We start from the raw sequence: 24,520 nt of genomic DNA on the forward strand, positions 1-24,520 counted from the left end.
CACTTAAAATCTACCTTTTATAGTCAATAAATTTGGCTGGGTGAGACACACTGGGCACACATGCGCACACACACACACTGGGCACGCATTCATGTGCACACTGGGGGAGACACACTGGGCACACACACACTGGAGGCAGACACACACACACTAGGCATGCACATAGGGTATGTAAACATGCACTGGAGGCAGACACACACTGGGGGCGAATGCACCCACTGGGCTCGACACACTGGGCACACATACACATGGTGGGAGACACACTGGGAAAACACATATACACACACTGCGGGAGACAGACTGGGCATGCACATTAGGCATGCACACACACACACTAGACACACATGTAAACACACTGGGCACACACATACACACACACTGCGGGAGACACACTGGGCACACATACACATGGCGGGAGACATTGGGAACACACATATACACATGCTGCAGGAGACAGACTGGGCACGCACACTAGGCATGCACACATACACACTGGGCACACACACAGGGGGAGACACTGGGCACATACATACACAGGCAGAGACACAATGAGCACACACCACACACTAGGCACGCACACAAACTGAGCACACACACACACACTGGGGGAGACACACGGGGCACACACAGACACACATGGGAAGATACGCTGGGCATGCACACACACCCTTGGCGCGCACACACACACACATACACACATACTGGGGGAAACATACTGGGCACACATACACATGGTAGGAGACACACTGGGAACACACATATACACACACTGCAGGAGACAGACTGGGCACACATACTAGGCATGCACACATGCTCACTGGGCACACATGCACACACACACACTGGGTGAAACACTGCACACATACATACACAGGCAGAGACACAATGAGCACACACACATACGCTAGGCACGCACACAAACTGAGCAGACACACGAGACACACACAGACACACACGGGGAGATACGCTGGGCGCGCACACACACACGTGCACACACTGGACACGCAAACACACACTGACGGTGACAGCTCTCTTTGTTTGGGGTCTGACTCCGGACTGGCCTTGGCCACCGCCTGCGCTGGACACGGCTCTCGCAGCCCTGCGGCAGGGGCCGGGTTAAGCCGGCCCGGGAGGAGGGGGCGGCGGGGTTGGAGCTGCCGCTGTCTGTAGGGTTCCCTGCGCCGCGGGCCCGGGGCGGATCGTTCCGCCTGCCCGCAGCGCACCGTATCACCACCGGCCTCCTGGTGCTTCCAGGGGAGCGGGAGGAGGATGGGGAATGGGGGCCCCCGACCCGCCTGGCCCCTGCTGGCCATGGTGCTCTTCAGCCTGACCACCTCTCTGGGTAAGAGCCTGGGCTGGGCATGGAGGCAGGCCGAGGGGCTGAACTCAGAGCTGGGTATGGGGCGGCTGGGGCTGGCTATAGGGGGTGAATTCAGACCTGGCACTGGGGCATGGAGAGCGTGGGGCTGGGTGTGGGGCTGGGGGAGAGCATGGGGCTCGGGGAGGCAGTGTGGAGATGGAAGTGTGGGAGTGGGGCTGTGCGGGAGGAAAACTACGGCGGGGGGTGGTGGTGTGGGGTAGCAGGAAGGGAGAGCATGGAGCTGGATACAGATGAAGAACGTAGGGGAGAGAGCTGGGGGGCTAGATGCAGGGCAGGAGGGTGCAGGGGAGAGAGCACATGGGGGATGCTGCAGTAACAAAGCGGAGTGTGGGGCTGAGTGCAGGGATTGGGTGTGGTGGGGAGTGTATGGTGGGTGCTGAGGTAATGGGGGGATCATGGGGCTGGGTGTAGGGGGAGTGTGTGGGGATGCTGAGATAACGGGAACATGTGGGGGGTGCTGAGTTAACCTGGGAATGTGGGGCTGGTTGCGGGGAGGAGTGAGTAGCAGTGGTGGATTAGCCACTGGACTAAACAGGGCCTTTGCCTAGGAGTCCTGGCCAATTGAGGGGCCCTGAAAAAATGGGTGCCCCTGTACTCTAAACCAGCTCTCTGGCAGGAGTGCCAGGCGGGGGGTGGGACTGGGCATGCCCCATGCCTCAACTCCATTTCCCCAGCAAGAGTGTGGGGGGGTGGGGAGGGACGCAGGCGGAAGGGATGGGGAGGACTTCCACTTGCTTTGGCCCAGGGCTTTTCAAAACTCTAATCACCCTGTGATGTGGGGGGGGGGTATGGGGCTGGGTGCAGCTGGAAGTATTAGGGGAGCTGAGGTAACTGGGAGGGGAGTGTGAGGTTGGGTGTGGGGGGAGTCTATGGCAGGTAATGAGATAACTGAGAGGAATGGGAGGAGTGTGTGTTGGGTACTGAAGTAACTGAATACTTCAGTACCCGACACACACTGAGGGAGTGTGGGGTTGAGTGCACGGGGGAGCCTATGTGGGGTGCTGAGGTATTAGGGGAACGTGGGGCTAGGTGCGGGGGGAGCATGGGGCTAGGTGCGGGGGGGAGCATGTGTGGGATGTTGAGGTAATGGGGGAAAATGGGACTGGGTGTCAGAGGGAAGCGTATGTAGGGTGCTGAGGTAACGGGGAAACGTGGGGATGGCTGTGTCAGGGAGCGAGGACCACCTGCAAGCAGGATTGAACCTGGGACCTCTAGAGCTAAATGCCTGAGGCTCTACTGCAAGGGTGAGCAAACTATGGGCCAGGGGCTATATCTGGCCCTTCAGATGTTTTGATCTAGCCCTCGAGCTCCAGCTGGGGAGCGAGGTTGAGAGTTGGCCCTGCTCCACATGTGCCATAGCTCTGCGCGGCTCCTGGAAGCAGCAGCATATCCCCCCTCTGGCTCCTATGTACAGGGGCAACCAAGGGGCTCTGCACGCTGCCTCCACCCTAAGCGCCATCCCCACAGATCCTATTGGCTGGGAGCAGCACCTGTGGATGGGACAGGGCACAGAGCCACTTGGCCGCGCCTCCGCTTAGGAGCCGGAGGAGGGACATGCCCCTGCTTCTGCGAGCACCTTGAGTTAAGCACCACCTGGCGCTTGCACCCGTGAGCCATCCCCCCAGGCTCTTGCCCCAGCCCCGATCCTCCTGCCCTCCAAACCCCGAGCCCATCCCAGAGCACTCTCCTGCACCTCCAACCCCTCATCTCCAGCCCCACCCCAGGGCCCGCAGCCCCAGCCCTAGCCCTAGCCCTCACTCCTCCACACCTTTCAACCCCCAGTTTGGTGAGCATTCATGCCCACCATCCAACTTCCATACCCAGATGTGGCCCTTGGGCCAAAAAGTTTGCCCACCCCTGCTCTGCTGCATTAGCTAAAAGCCACATGGCTTTTAGTTAAGGTAGCAGACTCATTAATCTCTAAGTGGTCTCAGTTCCACTAGAGCAGTGGTTTTCAAACTGCAGGTCATGACCCAGTACTGGGTCACAGAATGTAAAGTACTGGGTCGTGGTGGCTCTGGTCAGCACCACTGACCCGGCTGTTAAAAGTCCGCTTGGCAATGCTGCCTGACTAAGGCAGGCTAGTCCCCGCTTGTTCCGATACTGCGCTGTGCCCCAGAAGCAGCCAGCAGCAGGTCTGGCTCCTAGGAAGGGGGCCATGGGGCTCTGCGTGCTACCCCCACCCACAGCACCATTTCCGCCCTCGGATTGGCCAGGAGGTGTGTGGGTTACACTAGCAGTGTCATGCTGCTCACTCTTTGTGTCTGCATGTATTGGCCAGCTTTAACACATCTCATATTTGTGATTGGCTTAAAGTTCTATTGCAAGACCCTAACTGATGCTTTGAGTTGCTCTGCTTTCCGTCTTTCTACCTCTCTTATTCTGCATTCTTCCAATCTCTTCCTCTTGTATTGGTTTCATTGCTAGAAGTTAGGAGAGACTCGTTTAATCTTCATCCATGGTTTTAATATACAGGAATAGGAAAATCAGGTAAGTGAGAATATAGTAACGGATAAATGAACACCAGAAGATAGTCCTTTTTGCTGTCCATATGCCTATGCCAAATCCTGCTAAGAAATTGAATGAGGTCAGAGAGAAAACAATTGAGATGCTTTTATGCTAATACAAGAAGCCTCAGCCATAGGCACCAACTTTCCCTGGCACTGGTGGGTGTTTGCACCCCCATACCCCATGCTGACTCCATCCTTTCCCCACCCCCATTTCAACCCCTTCCCCAAATCCCTGCCCCAGCTCTGCCTCTTCCCCAAGTGCACTGTGTTTCCTTCCTCCTCCCTCCCAGCCACACGAAACAACTGTTTTGTGGTGCAAGCGCTGGGAGGAAAAAGCAGGCTCACAGTGTGCTCAGGTGAGGAGGTGTAACAGAGCTGGGAGAGGCACGGAGCTGCTGGTGTGTACTCAGTACCCACCAATTTTTCCCCATGGATGCTGCAGCCCTGGAGGAGCCACAGAGTTGGCACCTATGGCCTTGGCAACAAAATGGAGGAATGAGACCTCTTGGTGAAGGGCATTATAGGGATAACACAAACAAGGTGGACTAACTATTAGCTGGAAGACAAGTGTTGAAGGTATGTGTTGTTTAGGGGGAAATAAAGGTGGTAGGACCCACTTATTTCTGGATGAGATAGCTAACAGATTTCTTCACCAAGTAGTCACTGAACCAACCTGAGAGGATGCTATTTTAGACTTGGTTTTGGTGTAAGTAGTAAGGACAGTATAGAAGAGCTGGTTGTAGAAAAGAATGCTGGATCGAGTGATCACACGTTGATTCAGTTTAAATCAAATGGAGGGAAGGATAATCAAAATCAGGTCATAACTAAGGTTTTCAATTGCAAAAGGGAAGAATTTGATAAATTAAGGGAACTAGTTAGTGAAATCAACTGGACTGAAGAGCTCAGGGACTTCAATGTGGAGGAGACTTACCTTTTTCTACCTTTGACTTAAAGAAATTCCATCTGGAATTTGCATCCCAAACAAGGGCATAAAATTTGTAGGAAAGGGCTCTAGATGTAACTGGATGAATAAACACTTCAAGAAGGATATCAGGAGTAAGCAGAGGCCTACAAAGAATGGAAAGAGGGATTGATCAGCAAAGAAAGCTCTGTTTTGGATATCAGAGAGTGTAGGGATAAAGAGTTGCTGAAAATGAAGCTGAATTAGAAGGAAAATAAAATAAATAGTAAAAAGGTTCTTTAGCCATAGAAATAAAATAGAATAGGAAAAGAAGTGAGTCTGCTATGCAGTGAGGATGAGGTAGAGTGCAAGGATAATCTAGGTGCAGCTCCAAAACTAAATGAATAATTTTCCTCAGTTGTCAATAATAATGGTGATGTAGAACATGTGTAGTAGAGCCCTGTGCAGATACACAATTTATATCAATGGATATAAAGCAGATATCCGTGGATTTGCAGGACTCTAGTGACAACGAGCAAGACCAGCAGGACCACGAACTGCAGTGGCAAAAGCAGCAGCACGTTGGGCCGTTGCTCACAAAAGCCAATGCCCAGCCCAGGCAGCTCCTCTGATGTGGCTGTACCGCCACCAACCCTGCCCACTGGGGTGGGCACCAGCTCCCCGGCAACTATCCCTGGTCACACTAGTGACTAGTGTGTGCAATCAGCTTGCACACTCCTGGACAGGAGCGTGTATCTGCACAGGGTTCTAAACATGGGGGCAAAGGCAGGATGGCTGATGGGAATGAGTATATAGAAATGGAAACTACCAAATCCATGGTGGAAAGAAAACAGTTTAATACATTCAAGTTGGGAGGATCTCCAGACCAGAATACAGAAAGAACTGACACATAAAAGAGCAAGTCCAGTGGCAAGGATTTATAATAAGTGATCAAATCAGGAGTAGTACTATATGGTTGGAGAATAGCAAATGTTGTATATGTGTATTTAAGAAAGAGGAGAAAAAAGTAATCCAGAAAACTATAGGCCCATTAGTCTGACCTAAATAGCATGCAAGGCTTTAGAACAAATTCTGAAGAAAAAAAAAGATAGACATAGAGGTAAATGCAAAATGGAATAAAATACAACATGGGTTTACCAAAGGTAGATCATGCCATACTAGCTTGCTATCTTTCTTTGATAAGATAACTAATTTCTTAGCCAAGGGAAATGCAATGGATCTGATCTATTGGGACCCTAAGTAGTACTATATCAAATGTTCAATATGGGAAATCATTAGTTAAGATGGAGAGTATGGGGCGTAGTACAAGCATTGTAAGGTGGGTAAGGAACTGGCTAAAGGGAAGAACTATCAGGGCACAGCGAAATTACTAGTGGAGGTCCTCAGGGAGTTAGGACAGATCTTATTTAATAGTTTAATTAATGATCTTGGCACAAAAAGAGGACATGAGCTAATGAAATTTGCTGGTGACACAAAGTTGGGAGGCATCACCAACACAGAGGAGGATTGGAATATTGTACAGGAAGAATTAGATGACTTAGAGGACTGGTGCAATAGAAATGGGGTGAAAGTCAATAGTAGAAAGCGCAGGGTTATGCACTTAGGGACTAATAAGAATTTCTGCTGTAAGCTGGGGCCTCATCAGTTGGATATGACAGAGGAGGAGAGAGACCTGGGTGTATTAATTGATCACAGGATGACTATGAGCCACAAATATGATGCTACCATGAAAAAGGCAAATGCTATCCTAGGATGTATAAGGTAAGGAATTTCCAGAAGAGACAGAAGTATTAATGCCATTGTAGAAAGCCCTGGTAAGACTTCATTTGGAATACTGTGTGCAATTCTGATCACCCATGTTCAAGAAAGATGAATTTAAAGTGGAACAGGTACAGAAAAGAGCTATGAGGATGATCAGGGTAATGGAAGGCCTATTTTAAGAGAGGAGGCTGGATGAGCTTGGCTTGTTTAATCTAGCACAGGGATTCTGAAACTGGGGGTTGGGACCCCTCAGGGGGTCACAAGGTTATTACATGGGGGGTAGTAAGCTGTCAGCCTCCACCCCAAACCCCACTTTGCCTCTAGCACTTATAATAGTGTTAACTATATTAAAAAGTGCTTTTAATTTATAAGGGGGGTGTAACAGGGCAACTCACCAGCACGGCACCTCCTGTTGGTTGTCCAGGAATTAGCTTTTCCAGCTTCAGAGCACCCTCTACTAGCTGATGTCCTGCTTGCCACTGGCCCCCCATGTCCCTCTCAGACCCCAGTTCCCCTTTCCATTGGGTGCTTCCCCCTGGCAGTACCCAGCAAATCTCAGTGTTCCCTCCCCAAGGAACCCCCAACCTCCACCTCTCCTCAGTAGCTACTGCCAGTCACCATCTAGCCCCCATTCATTGGGGCAGACTGCAGTCTGTAAAGGCCACTCATCATTGGCAAGGGGTGTTTGGACCTGCTGCTTTGGTCTATCCTGGGCTGCACCTCTGCAACCCCAGTACCCTTCCTGGCCTTTCATCAAAGGCCTGCAGCCTGGGGGTTTTCCAGGCTGGAGCTTCCCAGCTCCTCTAGCCTTCCCCCAGCCCTACTCCACTCTAGATGCTGCGCTGCACTCCCCTCCCAAGCAGCCAGGCCCATCTCTCTCTACTGCCAGAGAGAGACTCTGTGTGCTTCTGGCCCACTCACCTCTTATAAGGGCCAGCTGGGCCCTGATTGGGGCATGGCCACATCTGTGGCTTGTTCCCCAATCAGCTGAGGCTTTCTTCACAGCTGCAGCCCTCTCCAGGGCTGCTTTTAACCCCTGTTCCTCAGGAGTGGGGCAGCTGCCCCACTACAGGGGGTCGGTCACACGCAGAGGCTTGCTATTTGTAGGGTAACCAGATAGCAAGTGTAAAAAACTGGGATGGGGGGTAATAGGTGCCTCTATAAGAAAAAGCCCCCAAAATCGGGACTGTCCCTATAAAATCTGGACATCTGGTCACCCTAGCTATGTGAAAGGGGTCACCAGAACAAAAGTTTGAGAACCACTGGTCTAGCACAACACAGGCTGAGAGGGGATCTGGTTGTTCTCTATAAATACATCACAGGGGGCGGGGGAGGGCAAACACCAAGGTGGGTGAAGAGCTATTGAAGCTAAAGGACAGTGTTGGCACAAGAAGAAATGGGGATAGACTGGCCATGAGTAAATGAAGACTGGAAATGTGAAGAAAGTTTCTACCATAAGAGGAGGGATGGGATGATCTAGAACTGCCTCCCACTAGGAGCAGTGTGGGGGGCAAACAACCTAACTCATTTTAAATTGGAGCCTGATAAATTCATGAAGGGGATTATGTGTTGGGGTTGCCAGCAAGAGCAGGGACTGGACTAGATGACCCAGGAGATCCCTTCCCAGTCTATATTCCTATAATCTGAGCAGACACCAGGACCTGGTTTGTTAAAGGGGAAGAATTCTGGATATGTGATCACCCTAAACCAGGGGTCAGCAGCCTTTCAGAAGTGTTGTGCCAAGTCTTCATTTATTCGCGGTAATTTAAGATTTCACGTGCCAGTAATACATTTTACATTTACAGGGGCCAGTGGATGGAACCCCAGACTGGCAGCGGACTGAGCGGGGCTGGCAGCCGGGACCCCAGGCTGGCAGTGGGCTGAGCCACTCAGCCTGCTGCTGGTCTGGGGTTCTGTCTGCCGGCCCCTGCCAGCTGGGGGTCCAGGCCGCTGGCTCCGCTCAGCCCGGTGCCAGCCTCGGGTCCTGTCCATCCAGGCCGGCAGCAGGCTGAGTGGGGCTGGTGGCTGGGACCCCAGGCCAGCAGCAGCATGTCACAGTAAATCAGCTTGCATGCCACCTTTGGCATGAGTCCCATAGGTTGCTGACTCCTACCCTAAACATTAGTGCTTAACAAAAAATAAGGGAGTACAGTCCCCGGTTTCAGAATCTAGTTTTCTCTGGTACAGTGGTCACCAATCTGTTGATCGTGATTGACTGGTTGATCCTGGGGACTCTTCCGGTCAATCATGATCTTCGGCTGCAGTGGCGCAGTAGGGCTGCCTGCCACTAAGGCAGGTTCCCTGCCTGCCAGGGCCCCACGCCACTCTCAGAAGTGGCTAGCATGGCCCCACCCCCTGTGTTGGGGGCAGGGGTCTCCACATGCACTCCTGCCTGAAAGCACCACCCCCGCATCTCCCATTGGCCAGGAACAGGAAACTGTGGCCAATAGGGGCTTTGGGGCAGTGCCTGCAGAGAGGGGTAGTGCACAGCGCCACGGGCTCCCTGCCCCAGCCCCACCCAGGGCTGCAGGGGCGCGTTGGCCCCTGGGAGCAGTGTGGCCTGCAGCAGGCAGGGAGCCTACTTTAGCCTCGCTGCGCCACTGACTGAGGTAAGTGCCGCCCAGTGGGAGCCCGCACCCTATACCCTTCCTGCACCCCAACACCCTGCCCAAGCCCTGCCCCCCCTCCCAGAGTCAGCACCCCGCACCCCCTCCTGCACCCCAACACTCTGCCCCAGCCTGGAGCCACGCAAACACCCTCCCAGAGCTTGCACCCTCATCCCCTCCTGCAGCCGAAGCCTCTGCCCCAGCCCTGACGCCCCTTCCAGAGCTAACATCTCATAACCCCTCTTGCACCCCAACCCCCTGCCCCAGCCCTTACCCCCTCTCAGAGCCAGCACCCCATAACTCCTCCTGCACCCCAACTCCCTGCCCCAGGCTCAGCCCAGAGCCCCCTTCCACACTGTGAACCCCTCTGCCCCAGCCAAGAGTCCGCACTCCCTCCCAACCCCCTGCTCCAGCCCAGTGCAAGTGAGTGAGCATAGGGGTGAGCAAGTGACGGGGGGAGGGGAATGGAATGGGTGGCTCTTTGGGGAAGGGGCGGGGTAGATCTTGGGTTGCCCTTAAATTCAAAAAGTGATCTTGGGCATAAAAAGGTTGGAGACCACTACTCTAGTATATGGTCGTAGTATTGAAACAACCAGAATATGTTTGAAATTGCTATGCTGTTCTACATATCTATGTGGCTGGTTTTTTGTTTTTTTTTGCTTAAAAGTCTCATCCATTTCCTTTGAGGTGAGAATTTTCATACCAGATATGAATAATGTTGAGAAATTGCAATGAAATTAGTTTGTCCCTTTCTGAATTGTGTGAGTAAAAACAACCTTTTTGTGCATTTAAAAATTTGTTCAGGTATGGTTTTGCACTTGGATAGCTAAAAACAGCTTTTGGGGGGGGTCCAAACGACTTCACTAAGTTTGAGAATCTTTGCTTTCAAGAGAAACAGAGTTCTGAATGTTTGAAAATCTTGGGTCCCAAACCAAAGATCTTGGGTCTTTTGAGTGTGTACATACCCCATGCACATGCAGGTTTTGGAATCTAGACCATCACCCATGTAGGCCGGAGTCAGTGTTTTAAACATGTGCGCATAGGTGTGTGCATGGGCACCAAACTTTCTCAAAACCGGGCCTTGATCTTCATATGTACGCTATTATATTTTCCATAATAGTGATACTCAACAGCTTGCAGCCAAGCAGCTCAAAGCATTTAACAAATATTGGTTATGATTTACAACCTCCAGGAGGCAGTTATGTTTCATTATCTCCATTTTACAGATCAGGAAACAGAAGCACAGAGGACACAAGATTTGCTCAACTTAAGTGGCAGAGACTATAACCCATATCTCCTGACTCCCACAGCTGTGTTCTAGTTACTGAATCAGACTGCCTCTTTCCCAGGGTCTGAGATCCAAATGATTGCACTGTGATACTGTTTTTTATTGTGTTTCCAGCTACTGATTCCAGAGGACTCTGTAGTCTAGATTTGGGGGAAGTTTTGTCCCTGCAGATCTTTCTGGATAGCAGACAAGAAGATTCTTTCTTCTAATGAATGAAGAACCTTGCTCAGTAGTCTTTTCCTGTAGCAAAAATATCACCTCACTTAACGGTTCTGTGTCACCTGTGCTCAGTGTTATAAGATGTTAATGCTAGTGCTGTAAGAAACTCTCAGTTATTTTGCAAATGTGACAAAGCAATGTGTGTGGGATGAATAAATTATGGGAAGCACAGGATACTGCAATGGAAAAAGTTGTTGGGAAGAGCACACAGCATCTATCCCTTGGCTTCAGATTGAAGGAACGGTTGTATTGGCTTGAATGTGCAAGACCTCCCTGCTGTTAAAAACTAGGAAGTGCTGGTTGTGGTTAGCGATTGGCTAGGAATCCTCCTTAGAGACAGTCTCCGTGGAGCTGATGCAAGTCTGGGAACTCATACTAGTAAGCTGGTTTCAGAGTAGCAGCCGTGTTAGTCTGTATCCAGAAAAAGAACAGGACTACTTGTAGCACCTTAGAGACTAACTCATTTATTTGAGCATAAGCTTTTGTGGGCTACAGCCCACTTCTTCGGATGCATGGAATGGAACATATATTGAGGACACACACACACACACACACACACACACACACCATGCAAAGGTGGGAGTTGTCTTACCAACTGTGAGAGGCCAATTAAGTAAGAGGAAAAAAATTTTTGAAGTGATAATCAAGATAGCCCAGTACAGACAGTTTGATAAGAAGTGTGAGAATGCTTACAAGGGGAGATAGGTTCAATGTTTGTACCAGTTCAACAGTTTCTCGTTGGAGTCTGTTTTGAAGCTTTTCTATTGCAAAATTGCCACCTGCAGGTCTGTCATTGAATGACCAGACAGGTTAAAGTGTTCTACTGGTTTTTGAGTGTTATGATTCCCGATGTCTGTAAGCAGACTTATACTAGTAAGCAGAGACTGAGATTGGGGAAAGTGAGTGGGATGGGCCATAGTAGTGCCCTAATAAGCGAAACTGCCCGCTGTTGTGCCAGATGTGCCATGTCAGGTGCATTATATAGTTATCTAACTAGCATTTTTGCACATTATTTTGCCTATCTTCCACTTCAGTTTTGACAACAGTATAGATATAGTGCTGGTAACTGCCCTGGGGACAAACCCCTCTGTTTATCTACAGGACAGCAGCAGGGCGAACTCCCAACCTCCCCACCCAGTCAGGCAGAGACCTGGGAGTCACCTTCACAGCAGGGCTTCCAGCCTGACCCCACAGCAGCAGCAGTGCCATTTATGGGAGGAGAAAACCCCTATTACGGACCCTCCCACACAGACAGGCCAAGACTCATCTGTGGTGTTTGGGTGTTGAGCCTGTGCAGGGTTTACTTGGTCGTGGCCTGTTGTCTTTCAGCTGGTGCTTGATGCTTTGCTTACCTGAGTACAAAGTCTTCTCCACACTGAGATGGCTGAGAGATGTAGCAGGTGGGTGGGTACCTCTCTCTGTCCCCCTCCAGAGAAGGATACAGTACTGCTGGATACAGTATTACCGGCAGAACTGGATACGGTATTTGTGTGCCCTGCTTTTCCCTGGTGACAGACTGGGTTTTGAAGTGCTGGGTGATGGAGGAGTGCGGGGAGGAGGCTGTGTGGTATGTTTGGTGGGGTTCAGTGCACCTAGAAGATGTGAGTATATGGCATCTCTACTCCCATGCCTCTGTGAGAGGGAATTGGTGGTCACAGACCCTGCCTTGCATGTGTAGGAGACCCAACCGTAGATAGGGGTTGCCTGGCCATTCTAGGGGGAACATATATAATGGGGTCTTTGTGTGCCCTTGAGGGATGGGGAGTGGGCTCTGCAGAGGGATATGTTTGTTTGAGAATGAGAATTGTTTGCTATACCCAACCAAAAAATAAAAACTAAGTTTTTCTCCAGCAGACTTTATAGCTCCCACTAGAGGCTCCTGCTTGGGTGCCCAGCTGTTCACCTTCGATGACCACCGCAGAGTGGAGAAGTAGAGGTCTGTGATGTGGGGGCTTGGCTGAGAGGGAAGCAGGACCCTCAATCCATGTGGTAGTGGGCAGTGGCAGACAAGGTCACAGGAAACATATGAGAAGGTCTAAGCCAGAGGCTAGATGTCTGGTCTCAATCCTGTGGCTTCTCTTGCAATCTCTCTGCAAGAGGAGGGGTTGGCAGATAGAGATCCAAAGTGGAACAATTATTCCAGAATAAAATCACTTTAATTCCAGAAGGAAGCAACCATACATGGAATTGTACCAACATAACTATAGGATATAATTATTCTGCTATAGTTATTGTGACCAGGGTCCCAGGGAGGGCCACACTGAGATTGCTCACTCAGGGCAAACTGCGAAAAATGGGGCAGACGACCCCCAACACTGAAGGTTATTTCTAATAATTAGATTCACCAGTCCAGCAACAAAACAGCTTCTGCAATACCTCCCTGGTTACCCTGAAGCCAAAAGCCACAGTTCCCTTAAACTGTGACAGTCAGACAGCCAAGGCAGATATGATGAGGGTTATTGAAAATCTTGTTCATCATATGAAAAGTTCTACCAATCCCAAAGGGTCGGACACTAAACTGGGAGGAGTGGTAGATACACTGGAGGGTAGGGATAGGATACAGAGGGACCTAGACAAATTAGAGAATTTGGCCAAAAGGAACCTGATGAGGTTTAACAAGGACAAGTGCAGAGTCCTGCACCCAGGACAGAAAGAACCCATACACTGCTATAGACTAGGGACTGAGTGGCTAGGTAGCAGTTCTTCAGAAAAGGACCTAGGGGTTACAGTGGACGAGAAGTTGAATATAAGTCAGCAGTGTGCCCTTGTTGCCAAAAAGCCTAACGGCATTTTGGGCTACATTAGTAGAAGCACTGACAGCAGATCGAGGGACGTGATCATTCCCCTCTATTCGGCATTGGTGAGGCCTCCTCTGGAGTACAGTTTTGGGTACCACACTACAAGAAGGATGTGGAAAAATTGGAAAGAGTCCAGTGGAGGGCAACAAAAATGATTAGGGGGCTGGAGCACATGATTTATGAGGAGAGGCTGAGGGAACTGGGATGATTTAGTCTGCAGAAGAGAGGACTGAGGGGGGATTTGATAGCTGCTTTCAACTACTTGAAAGGGGGTTCCGAAGAGGATGGATCTAGACTGTTCTCAGTGGTACCAGATGACAGAACAAGAAGCAATGGTCTCAAGTTGCCGTGGGGGAGGTCTAGGTTTGATATTAGGAAACACTATTTCCCTAAGAGGATAGTGAAGCAATGGACTGGGTTACCTACGAAGGTGGTGGAATCTCCTTCCTTAGAGGTTTTTAAGGCCCAGCTTGACAAAGCCCTGGCTGGGATGGTTTAGTTGGTGTTGGTCCTGCTTTGAGGAGGGGGTTGGACTAGATGACCTCCTGAGGTCCCTTCCAACCCTGATATTCTATGACACATTACTCACCAGGTCAGTGAATATTTCAGAACTTACCCAAAGATTCACTTATAGCATATTTTTATTAACTAAGCTAAGATTTATTTAAAAGGAAAAGAGAGCGAGAATATTGATTCAAAGATCATTACACATACAGATATGAATTAAGTACTTATGTCAGTTTCATAGGAGAGAGATGGTAAGCTTTAGGGTTGCAAAAAAATTTCAGATTAAATTACATAGGTTATAGTCCAATGTCCAATATCACGGTGACTCAGACTAGAGCTGGGGACCTCAGTCTTGCGATTCAGACTTCCCCTGATGAAGCTTAAGCAGATCTGAGATACAGGATCAGGGCCCAAGAGTTATTTTTATAGTTCTCTAGCAGCCTCTTGACAGCAGGTGAATAATAGGTGAATCATTGTGGCTTTGAAGTAGACCTCCTATTTCCTAAACATCACCAGTAATTACACTACATGGATTCATCAAGGGCAAGTCATGCCTGACCAATTTGATTGCCATCTATGATGAGATAACTGGCTCTGTCGATATGGAGAAAGTGGTGGACGTGATATATCTTGACTTTAGCAAAGCTTTTGATACAGTCTACCACAGTATTCTTGCCAGCAAGTTAAAAAAGTATGTGATGGATGGATGGACTATAAGATAGATAGAAAGCTGGCTAGATCGTTCAGCTCAACAGGTAGTGATGACTAGCTTGATGTCTAGTTGGCAGCCGGTATCAAGTTGAGTGCCCCGGAGGTCAGTCTTGGGGCTGGTTTTGTTCAACATCTTTATTAATGATCTGAGCTCCACCAGCCCAGGTCGGGTGGTCAAAGCCCAAGGGCTTCAGCCCAAGGCAGGAGGCATGTAATCTGAGCCCCGCTGCCCAGGACTGAAGCCCTTGGGTTTTGGTTTCAGCGCTGGGCAGTGGGACTTGGGGTTTGGCTTCAGCCCTGGGCCCCAGCAAGTCTAAGCCAGCCCTGGCAACCCCATTAAAATGGGGTTGCAACCCCTTTGGGGTCCTGACTCTCAGTTTGAGAACCACTGCTCTAGTCTATCTAACATGGCTTTATTAGCTATTTATAAGGAATAGCCCTAATTACCATTTACATGCTTTCCTAATATGTCTTTGAAGGTAGAATTTGGGTCATTTAGCCTGCGAGTTGCTTAACTCTTTCTGGTTTAACGTCCCAGCTGTACTGATCAATCCCACCATGTAGACAAGCCTTTACAGAGATGTTTCCCTTCAAGTCTCACTGCTGTAGCTGTGGCCCACAGAGGCACCTGATCTAGGGTTGCCAACTTTCTGCTCGCACAAAAAACTAAACACCCTTGCTCTGCCCATTCTCTGAGGCCCCACCCACTCCATCCCCCCTCCTTCTGTTGCTTGCTCTCCCCACCCTCACTTACTTGCTCATTTTCACTGGGCTAGCTCAGGAGGCTGGGGTATAGGAGGAAGTGAGGGCTCTGCAGGGGGCCAGAAATGAGTTCATTGTGTGGGAGGGGGCTTCACGCTGAGACAGTGGGTTGGAATGTGGGAGGGCATGAGAGCTCTGGCTGGGGGCGTGGGCTCTGGGGTGGGGCCAGAGATGAGGGGTTTTGAGTGCAGGATGGGGCTCTGGGCTGGGGCTGAGGGGTTCAGAGTGTGGGAGGGGGCTCCTGGCTGGTGCAGGGGGTTGGGGTGCAGCTGTGTGTGCAGGCTCTGGCTGGGGATAAGGGGTTTAGGATGCAGGAGGGTGCTCTGGGCTGCAACCGAGGAGTTCAGAGGGTGGGAGGGGGATCAGGGCTGGGGTTTGGGTGGGGAGGGCTCAGGCTGGTGGTGCGGGCTCTGTGGTGGGGCTGGGGATGTGGGGTTTGGGGTGCAGGAGGGTGCTCTGGGTTGGGACCAAGGGGTTTGGAGGGTAGGAGAAGGATCATGGCTGGGGCAGGGGGTTGGGGTGTGGGGGTGGGTGATCAGGGGTGCAGGCTCTGGGTGGCGCTTACCTCAGGCGGTTCTCAGAAGCAGCTGCATGTCCCCACTCCAGCCCTACGTAGAGGTGCGGCCAGGCGGCTCTGCGCACTGCCCTGTCAGCAGGAGCTGCAGAGCTGGTGCTTGGGGTGGGGGCAGCACACGGAGCCCCCTGACTTACCCTATGCCTAGGAACCGGAGGGAGGACATGCTGTTGGTTCTGGGAGCCGCGCAGAGCCTTAGTCCCGCTGTGCCACCGACCGGACTTTTAACGACCCAGTCAGCAGTGTTCTGGTTCTGCAGTGTTCCGGGTGTTCTGGTTAAAAACTGGACACCTGGCAACCACAGCCTGGTCTGAAGGCCCTTCAGTGTAAGAGAGAGGGGGCAATGGGCCCTTGGCCTCTGTGACTCGCTCTCTTCTTCCCCCAGAAGCCCATCACAGCCCAAGTTTGTCAGCCTTCATGGTGCTCTGCAAAGTCCATGTTATCTTCAGGCTTATGAACAAACGGGCTGGGGTGGGTTTCTGGGAGTCGACTCACTGCAGTCACATTTCTCTTGCCACTGTGTGTCTGAACTTACCTAGAAAGGAAAGACAGGCCTGTTTATTTTAGTGTATTTTTAAAAAAAAATCAGTGGATTCTTTGCTTCAGTCTTCATGGCTGAGGATGTTAGGGAGATTCCCAAACCTGAGCCAGCTTTTGTAGGTGACAAATCTGAGGAACTGTCACAGATTAAAGTGTCACTAGAGGAGGTTTTGGAATTAATTGATAAACTCAACATTAACAAGTCACGGGGACCAGATGGCATTCACTCAAGAGTTCTGAAAGAACTCAAATGTGAAGTTGAGGAACTATTAACTAAGGTTTGTAACCTGTCCTTTAAATCGACTTTGGTACCCAGTGACTGGAAGTTAACTAATGTAATGTCAATATTTAAAAAGGGCTTTAGAGGTGATCCCGGCAATTACAGATGGGTAAGTCTAACGTCAGTACCGGGCAAATTAGTCGAAACAATAGTTAAGAATAAAATTGTCAGACACAGCAAAACATAAACTGTTGAGCAATAGTCAACATGGTTTCTGTAAAGGGAAGTCGTGTCTTACTAATTTATTAGAGTTCTTTGAAGGGGTCAACAAACATGTGGACAAGGGGGATCTAGTGGACATAGTATATAGATTTCCAGATCTTGAATACTGTGTACAGATGTGGTCTCCTCACCTCCAAAAAGATATACTGGCACTAGAAAAGGTTCAGAAAAGGGCAATTAAAATGATTAGGGGTTTGGAGAGGGTCCCATATAAGGAAAGATTAAAGAGGCTAGGACTCTTCAGCTTGGAAAAGAGGAGACTAAGGGGGGATATGATAGAGGTATATAAAATCTTGAGTGATGTGGAGAAAGTGGATATGGAAAAGTTATTTACTTATTCCCATAATACAAGAACTAGGGGTCACCAAATGAAATTAATAGGCAGCAGGTTTAAAACAAATAAAAGGAAGTTCTTCATGCAGCGCACAGTCAACTTGTGGAACTCCTTGCCTGAGGAGGTTGTGAAGGCTAGGACTATAACAGTGTTTAAAGGAGAACTGGATAAATTCATGGTGGTTAAGTCTGTAAATGGCTATTAGCAAGAATGGGTAAGTAATGGTGTCCCTAGCCTCTGTTTGTCAGAGAATGGAGATGGATGGACTATCAGGAGATCATCTAGTCCAACCCCCTGCTCAAAGCAGGACAAATCCCTAGGTAGTTTGTTTTTGTTTTTGTTTTTTTACCCCTGTTCCCTAAATGGCCCCCTCCAGGATTGAACTCACAAGCCTGGGTTTAGCAGGCCAATGCTCAAACCACTGAGCTATCCCTCCCCCCTTGATCATGTGATCATTGCCTGTTAGGTTCACTCCCTCGGGGGCACCTGCCATTGGCCACTGTTGGTAGACACATACTGGGCTAGATGGACCTTTGGTCTGACCCGGTACGGCCCTTCTTATAAGGACACCAAAGCCTGAGCAATAACTGTTATTACACAGTATACATTTAAATGAATACGTGCTGCCCTGCCAGCAGGCTCAGCCCTGGTCTGGGTGGCTTCTTCTGTAAGGGGCAGGCAGTTCAGTCTTTATGAGCCATGAGTTCTTGGCGTTGAGTGAGTATGCCAATAAGGGCTTGTTGTCATGAGGAAAAAGCGTTTTTTGAAAAAGGTGATAACTGACATGTTTCAAAATCTGAGCATAGGCTTTGCCCCTTGTAGTTTCAAACTATTTAATAGCTTCAAATTAGAGTTTGCCCTGTCTTCAGTAGGATTGAAAATGTGTTAGCTATCATGTTTTCCAACAAACACATTTGTCAAGTGTGGACAAGACCTTAGTGCAGAGTAAAATGGAGAGATTCTGGTGTAGGAGCTGGAACTGATAATCTCATCTCATATAGGGGCTACCATTAGGTGGGAATAATCTCTGCTGAGTTGGGCTGGATTCATGCTGGTGATTTCTCAGCCAAGGCTCTGTGGTTCAGTCCCCTTCCTGTCCCCATTAGTGCTAGTGTGACACCTTCAGGAATGATGCTTGTTTGGGGGAAAAGGGTGACTTGCCCTATGTAGGTGCACAAGGCCTTAGTTAGTACAAAGGATTGTGAAAGGCACAGGAATGTTACCACCAGTCAGTGGGAGACTTAGGGCTAGGATTCATGGTCTTTCCAGCTTGCTACTGTGTACTTTTCTGTACACAACAGGGCACCTCTGAGCACTTGTATCAAAACAGTGATGTTTTAGAAGTAGGCTTGGCAGAATTTGATTTTAAATAATTTTGATAGATAATATCTGGCTTAAGCATGTTTTTAGCTGTATAGATTTAAATTTTCACAGTTGTAGGAAGTTATAAGTCAGATAATTAATGACAGCAGATGTTTAATGATGAGATGTTGATATTCAAAAAAGTTCAAGTTTTATAACTGTTAAAACACATTGTCAACATTATATGTCAAAATATACAAAGTAATATCCTTAAACCAACAAATTATCTGTTTTTACAATTCATTCATTAGTCCATATTTAACAATCGTAATTTACAGTCTAAGTCACTGGATTTTGACTACTGAGATCTCAGGTGGCATTTTCATAGTTTGCCTTTCTGTACTTTTATTATTGTGGAAATATTTGTTCATAGGGTGTGTGTACGGGGTGAAATTGACATTTACCAATAAACATCTAAGTGTATTTAGAAGTTAAATGGGTAGGTGTGATGGCTCTTCCAAACGCACAAGGACCATGCCACATGATTTGTCATGTCTGGAGGGGACCCCTCCTACCCTCAGAGGCTGGGAACCTTACCAAGGTGCTGCCTGTTGGTGCTGCTTGGGACTCCAACTTCCACATCTGCCTCTAGTGCAGGGATAGGCAACCTATGACACATGTGCCAAAGGCAGCACATGAGCTGATTTCCAGTAGCACTCACACTGCCCGGGTCCTGGTCACCAGTCTGGGGGGCTCTGCATTTTAAATGCAGCTTCTTAACATTTTTAAAATGTTATTTACTTTACATACAATAGTTTAGTTATATATTATAGACTTTATAGAAAGAGACCTTCTAAAAAGATTAATGTATTACTGGCACAAGTAGTCCTTAATTTAGAGTGAATAAAAGAAGACTCAGCATAGCCCCTGATTCTGACACCTCCCATAAATCTTCAGCATAACCAGAGAAGTGCAGACTTGATATTGATGATATTTGTAACCTAAAAATAATAAAAATCCAAGCAGAAAAAAGTGAAAATATAAATGCCTTTTAGGTTATTTTTCAATGCAGAAGGAAGCAAAACAACACAATGGAATGAGCACAAACAATCTTATCTTTCCATGGTAGGTCATCAGTAGAGACAGGAGAAAAACCAGACTCCTTTAGCCTTCTGGGTAACCCTGCTACTTTTCAGATATTGCTGTTTTAGATGCTCTGGTTCAGTAACGTGCTGCACTGAGTTGCGTACCAAAACAAGGCCAATTAGTCAGTGCTGGCTCATTTGCAGCCCTTCAGGCTTTGCCATTATTTGTTGTTTGCTTGCTAGAGTGCAGCTATTCTTGTCATTATGGCTGAGCAGATATTTCAATTCCAGCATCCTGTATGCAATGATTTATAGTCTCCCACGCAAGTGCTTCTGGGGCTGTATTGTCTCGGGCTAGCTCTCCTCTCCACAATGTGCTGTATGAGCCACATGTGAGGGTAGTTGTTTGGAAAGTTCTGGAAAAAAAATCCAAACAAATTCCACTGCTTATTGTGTTAAAATGTACATGCTTTTTCCTGGCTGAATATGTAACCCACACACCTCCTGGGTATGGTGCTCTGTCCAGGGGCGGCTCTAGGGTTTTTGCTGCCCCAAGCAGGCTGCCTTCGGCAGTTTGCCTGTGGAGGGTCTGCTGGTCCTGTGGCTTTGGTGGACCTCACACAGGCGTGCCTGCAGGAGGTCCACTGAAGCCGTGGGACCAGCAGACCCTCCGCAGGCAAACCACCGAAGGCAGCCTGCCTGGGGCTCTCGCGGCACTGGCAGAGCACCCCCTGCAGCTTGCCCCCCAAGCACGCGCTTGGCGTGTTGGGGCCTGGAGCCGCCCCTGGTTCTGTCCCACCTAGTGGCACCGAGACCACTTAGAGGGAGATCAATAAGTTTGCTCTACAGCCTTAGCTAACAGCCATATGGCTTTTAGCTGATGCAGTAGAGGCTCATACACTAAGCTCCAGTGGTCCCAGGTTTGGTCACACCTGCTGATGACCGAGGTCTGTCGGTGTTACACTTAATCTGTAAAGCTGGGTGTAGGCTTCTTAGCTAAGAACTTCCCAGCCTTTATGGTAACCCCTACCTGCACAGGAATACAGTTTTCTGCAGGGGAAGATGTCATGCTGAAATGCAGTGGGCATCTGTATGTACAGCAACATGGTCCTTGTGAGGATTCTGTTGTAGTCACCACACTGTTCTGCAGCCTCCTATTGCAGTGCTCCAGAAAGCTAGCAGGCCCTCCAGTGACTATTCAGAATGGGCTTCACTGTACATTGTATTAGGCAGTATGTGACACTGCTTGATGTTGTATCTCCCTGTGGTGCTCCTTCAAATTCCAAGGTCTAGCTGCCTCAGAAACACCTATGGGTTTGTTTTTGTTGCAGCATGAGGCTGGATCAATCAATCTCAGCCCAAGGCAGTGCAGCCACACTCAGTGCACAAATGTTAGTGGTGTTCTGCTGTGCCTCATGCCCATGTTGGTTTGCAGTTGTTTATCTCAGCTGATGAGCCTGTCCAGCTCCTGTGGTCGCTGACCTGGCTGCCATAGAAGTTAAGACCACAAGGAACCGTTATGATCATATATTCTGACTTCTTGCCAGCCAGAGGCAGATTAAGATTCTGTGCGCTCTGGGCACAAAGAACATTTGGGCCCAACCGCCAAACTCCCTGCCATGGGACCCTGCCCCTGCTCCTCCTGTTCCCCCATGGCTCTGCCTCCTGGCCTGGACAAAAGCTGGTTGGTAGTAAGAGCTGCCCAGGGAGTCTGAGCCACTGTGGCGAGCCGTGGACCCTCCACCTGCCCTGGGCGGCGCACCCTGGGGGACAGGGATTCTAGCATCCCAGCACCTCACCCAGGGCAGGTAGAGGGCCTGGGGCTCCCCACAGCTGCCCGGGCAGCTCTTACTACAGCCTAGAGTGACCATACATCCCATTTTGCCTGGGACAGTCCCCTTTTTAACCCTGCCATAGATGTCCTGACTTTTTTGAAAAAATTGGGCATTTGTGCTGTGTGCTCTTACCAACCTAGCATCAGTTGGCAAGAGCAAATGGGACAAATGCCCAGTTTTGTGAAAAAAGGCTGGGGAGCAAGCGGTGGGGTACAGGGGAGCGAGCAGTGGGCCAGGTCTGTGCAGAGCAGGAGCTCAGGAGAGGGGCTCGAGCCAGGTCCACATGAGGGGAAGGGGGGGCACATGGGGGCAGGACTGGCCTTAAGGGTAGGCCACCCCAGCAACTTCCCAAGGGTGCCATAATCAAGCAGGTGCACTGCTGGTGTAGAGTCAGAAACTGTTCCCAGCTGGCAGAAGAGTGCTGCATCTGGGGTGCCCAGATTTCTCTGGGCTTCCTTCCCCCATATTCCTCTGCTGGGGAGTGAGCAGTGACACACGCACACACACACACACAAACACACACACACACACACACACACACAGCTCATCCCCAAAGTTTTCTTGTGCCTCTCTAGGGAGTTGAGAGGGAGAGTGAAGAGCAACACCAATTCCATTCATTCAGGTCACTTTCCTCCACCTGGGCTATGCTGGGAGGTGAGCATCAGGGGCTGCTGCTTTTTTCTCTCCTCTTATGCAGCCCAGGTTGAGTAAGTGACCTGGATGAAGGAAGCCCTAATGTTGCTCCTCACTCCCCACCCCTCACATCCCCCTAGGGGTCCATGAGGAGGCGTGGCATTTGAGGGGGGAGCAAGCAGCAATGCCAGCTGCTCCATGTGTTCAGGTCAGTTTCCCCACGTGGGTGCAGGGGTTAGGAGCAAAGAGGGAACCAGTGCAGGGGTTGGGGTGCAGGGGGGATGGGGTGTCTGGGGAGCCCACAGGGGCGAGGAGTGCTGTTTTCTTGAAGGCCAGCCCTGGGCCAGGGAGAAGGGCTCAGAACCAAGGGGACAGGGGAGAGTGGCTTGGGACTGGGTGGGGAGGGGGAAAGGGGCTTGGGCCACATCTGCTTGGGGGAGGGGAATCAGGGAGAGGGGCTCAGACCAGATCCATGTGCAGGGGGAAAGGGAGTCTGGGGAACGGCTTTAGGCTCATCCAGCTCCATGCGTGGGGAATATATTTACACTACTACAGCTAGGCTCTGGCTTCTGGCCTAACCAGGAGGGAAGAGGAGAAGCAGGGTAGCGGGATCCCAGGAGGTGGGGGGGAGAGAAGGAGCAGGGTGGGGGTAGGGGAGGAGGAGGATCAGTGCAGAGGGGAGGGATGAAGTTCCAGCAATCCTGCTGCGGCTGCCCAATTGGCCAGGGCCCTTGGGCATGGGTCCCATTGGCCTGTGCGGTAATCTGCCTCTGCTCTCAGCTCTTTAGGAGATTCTCTTCCAAACTCCATCACTGCTCCCTTCCCAGACTCTTGCTTTCAGCAAGGCTCATGAGCCGTGGCAGGGCATGGAGGCATCAGGGAGGGAAGTCATCCATGTGGCTTCCTGCAGCACAGCACTGTGACGGAGCTTCATGCTATAGCCTTCCGAAAGTCCAGCACCTGTCCAGCATAGCAGCAAACTTCCTGGCTCCATTTGCCAGGGAGTACTATTTCCAACCTCTGCTCCCAGATGGCTTCAGAAAGCACTGGTCAGCTGTGCCAGCTGCAGGCCATAAATGGAGCAGGCTCAGCAACAGCAGAGGAGTTCCTGAAAGAGGAGCTGGTGCTGGCTCTGTGGGTGTCACTGGACACGCTGCAGCCTCAGCACAATGCAGGCTAAAGGACACCTCCACGAGCTCTGGGAAGGCCAAGGGCTACAGAGTTGCCAGCCCCAAGTGTTCAGCCATCAGCAAGCAGGCCCCCAAATCATCAGGTTTCAGAACATCTGAGATGCTGGCGTTCTTTACCTTTGGTTCCTGAGCATTTAGGGTTGCCATCCTCAGGTCCCTGCAACTAGGGGGCTAAGAAACACACTTGGGAGATTGCAAGGCTTTAGGGTTGGGATAAAATACCCTAGTTTGTTAGTGTTGCAGGGGCTTTTTAACAGGATCTGCACTGAGTATCTTGCTGCCTCTGGCCAGAAAAGGGCTCATACAGTAACTCATTCAAGGGCTTGAAGTGCAGTCACAGCCCCACCCTGCTCCACACCTGCTGTGTGACACCAGAGCCATAACCCCCAGCTCCCATAGTGTCATAGAAATGTAGGACTGTAAGGGACATTGGACCTTGAGAAGTCAAGTCCTGTCCCCTGAACTGAGGTAGGACCAAGTAAACCTAGACCACCCCTGACAGATAAGTGTCTAATCTGTTCTTAAAAAGCTCCAGTGAGGGGATGTCATGACCTCCCTAGGGAGCCTGTTCCAGTGCTGCTATCTGTAAAGTTAGAAAATTTGTCCTAATATCTAACCTAAATCTCCCTGGCTGCAGGTTAAAGCCATTACTTCTCCTATCTCCAGTGGTCATGAAGAACAATTGATCACCATTCTCTTTATAACAGCCCTTAACATGTTACCCCCCACCCCCATTAGTCTTCTTTTCTCAATGGCTGGGTTCAGTATCTAGGGGTTTTCTTAACATTAAGAAACAGAGGTCAGTGAAGTCCCAGTATTCAGAGGTGCATGCCACTCACTGCCACCTCTGCCTCTACCTCCAATACTGTATTCTGAGATTTCACCACTTAGCCCAGTGAGTTCTTAGTGGTTTCACTGGGTAGTGGGGAAACTCACTGCTTCTGCAACCTCTCCACTGTCATTCACTGTAACAGTGACCCCACCCAATGTTTAAGGTTCAGTCCCCTACCCATGTGTAGCAATATGCAGACTTACCCCTGTGGCACCTCCTGCTGGTCAT

At 49.9% G+C, this 24,520-nt stretch overlaps 1 protein-coding gene and 1 long non-coding RNA gene across 2 annotated transcripts in view; one reads left to right on the forward strand and one right to left on the reverse strand.

Moving 5' to 3' along the window:
• Positions 1 to 983: 983 nt before the first annotated feature.
• SHISA4 (shisa family member 4) overlaps positions 984 to 24,520 on the forward strand; it is a 44,141-nt gene continuing 20,604 nt past the window's right edge. The window contains exon 1 of the mRNA XM_030561070.1: positions 984 to 1,342. Within this exon, the coding sequence (XP_030416930.1) occupies positions 1,270 to 1,342 (73 nt within the window). The 5' untranslated portion in view covers positions 984 to 1,269. The remainder of the gene's footprint in view (positions 1,343 to 24,520) is intronic.
• LOC115650731 lies at positions 3,160 to 14,294 on the reverse strand. The gene is made up of 3 exons (XR_004000205.1): positions 14,284 to 14,294; positions 4,561 to 4,564; positions 3,160 to 3,238 (listed from the first exon to the last, which is right to left on the reverse strand). It is a non-coding gene; the product is annotated as an uncharacterized LOC115650731 (long non-coding RNA).

Source organism: Gopherus evgoodei, chromosome 4 (genome assembly GCF_007399415.2).
Source record: "Gopherus evgoodei ecotype Sinaloan lineage chromosome 4, rGopEvg1_v1.p, whole genome shotgun sequence".
Lineage (NCBI taxonomy): Eukaryota > Metazoa > Chordata > Testudines > Testudinidae > Gopherus > Gopherus evgoodei.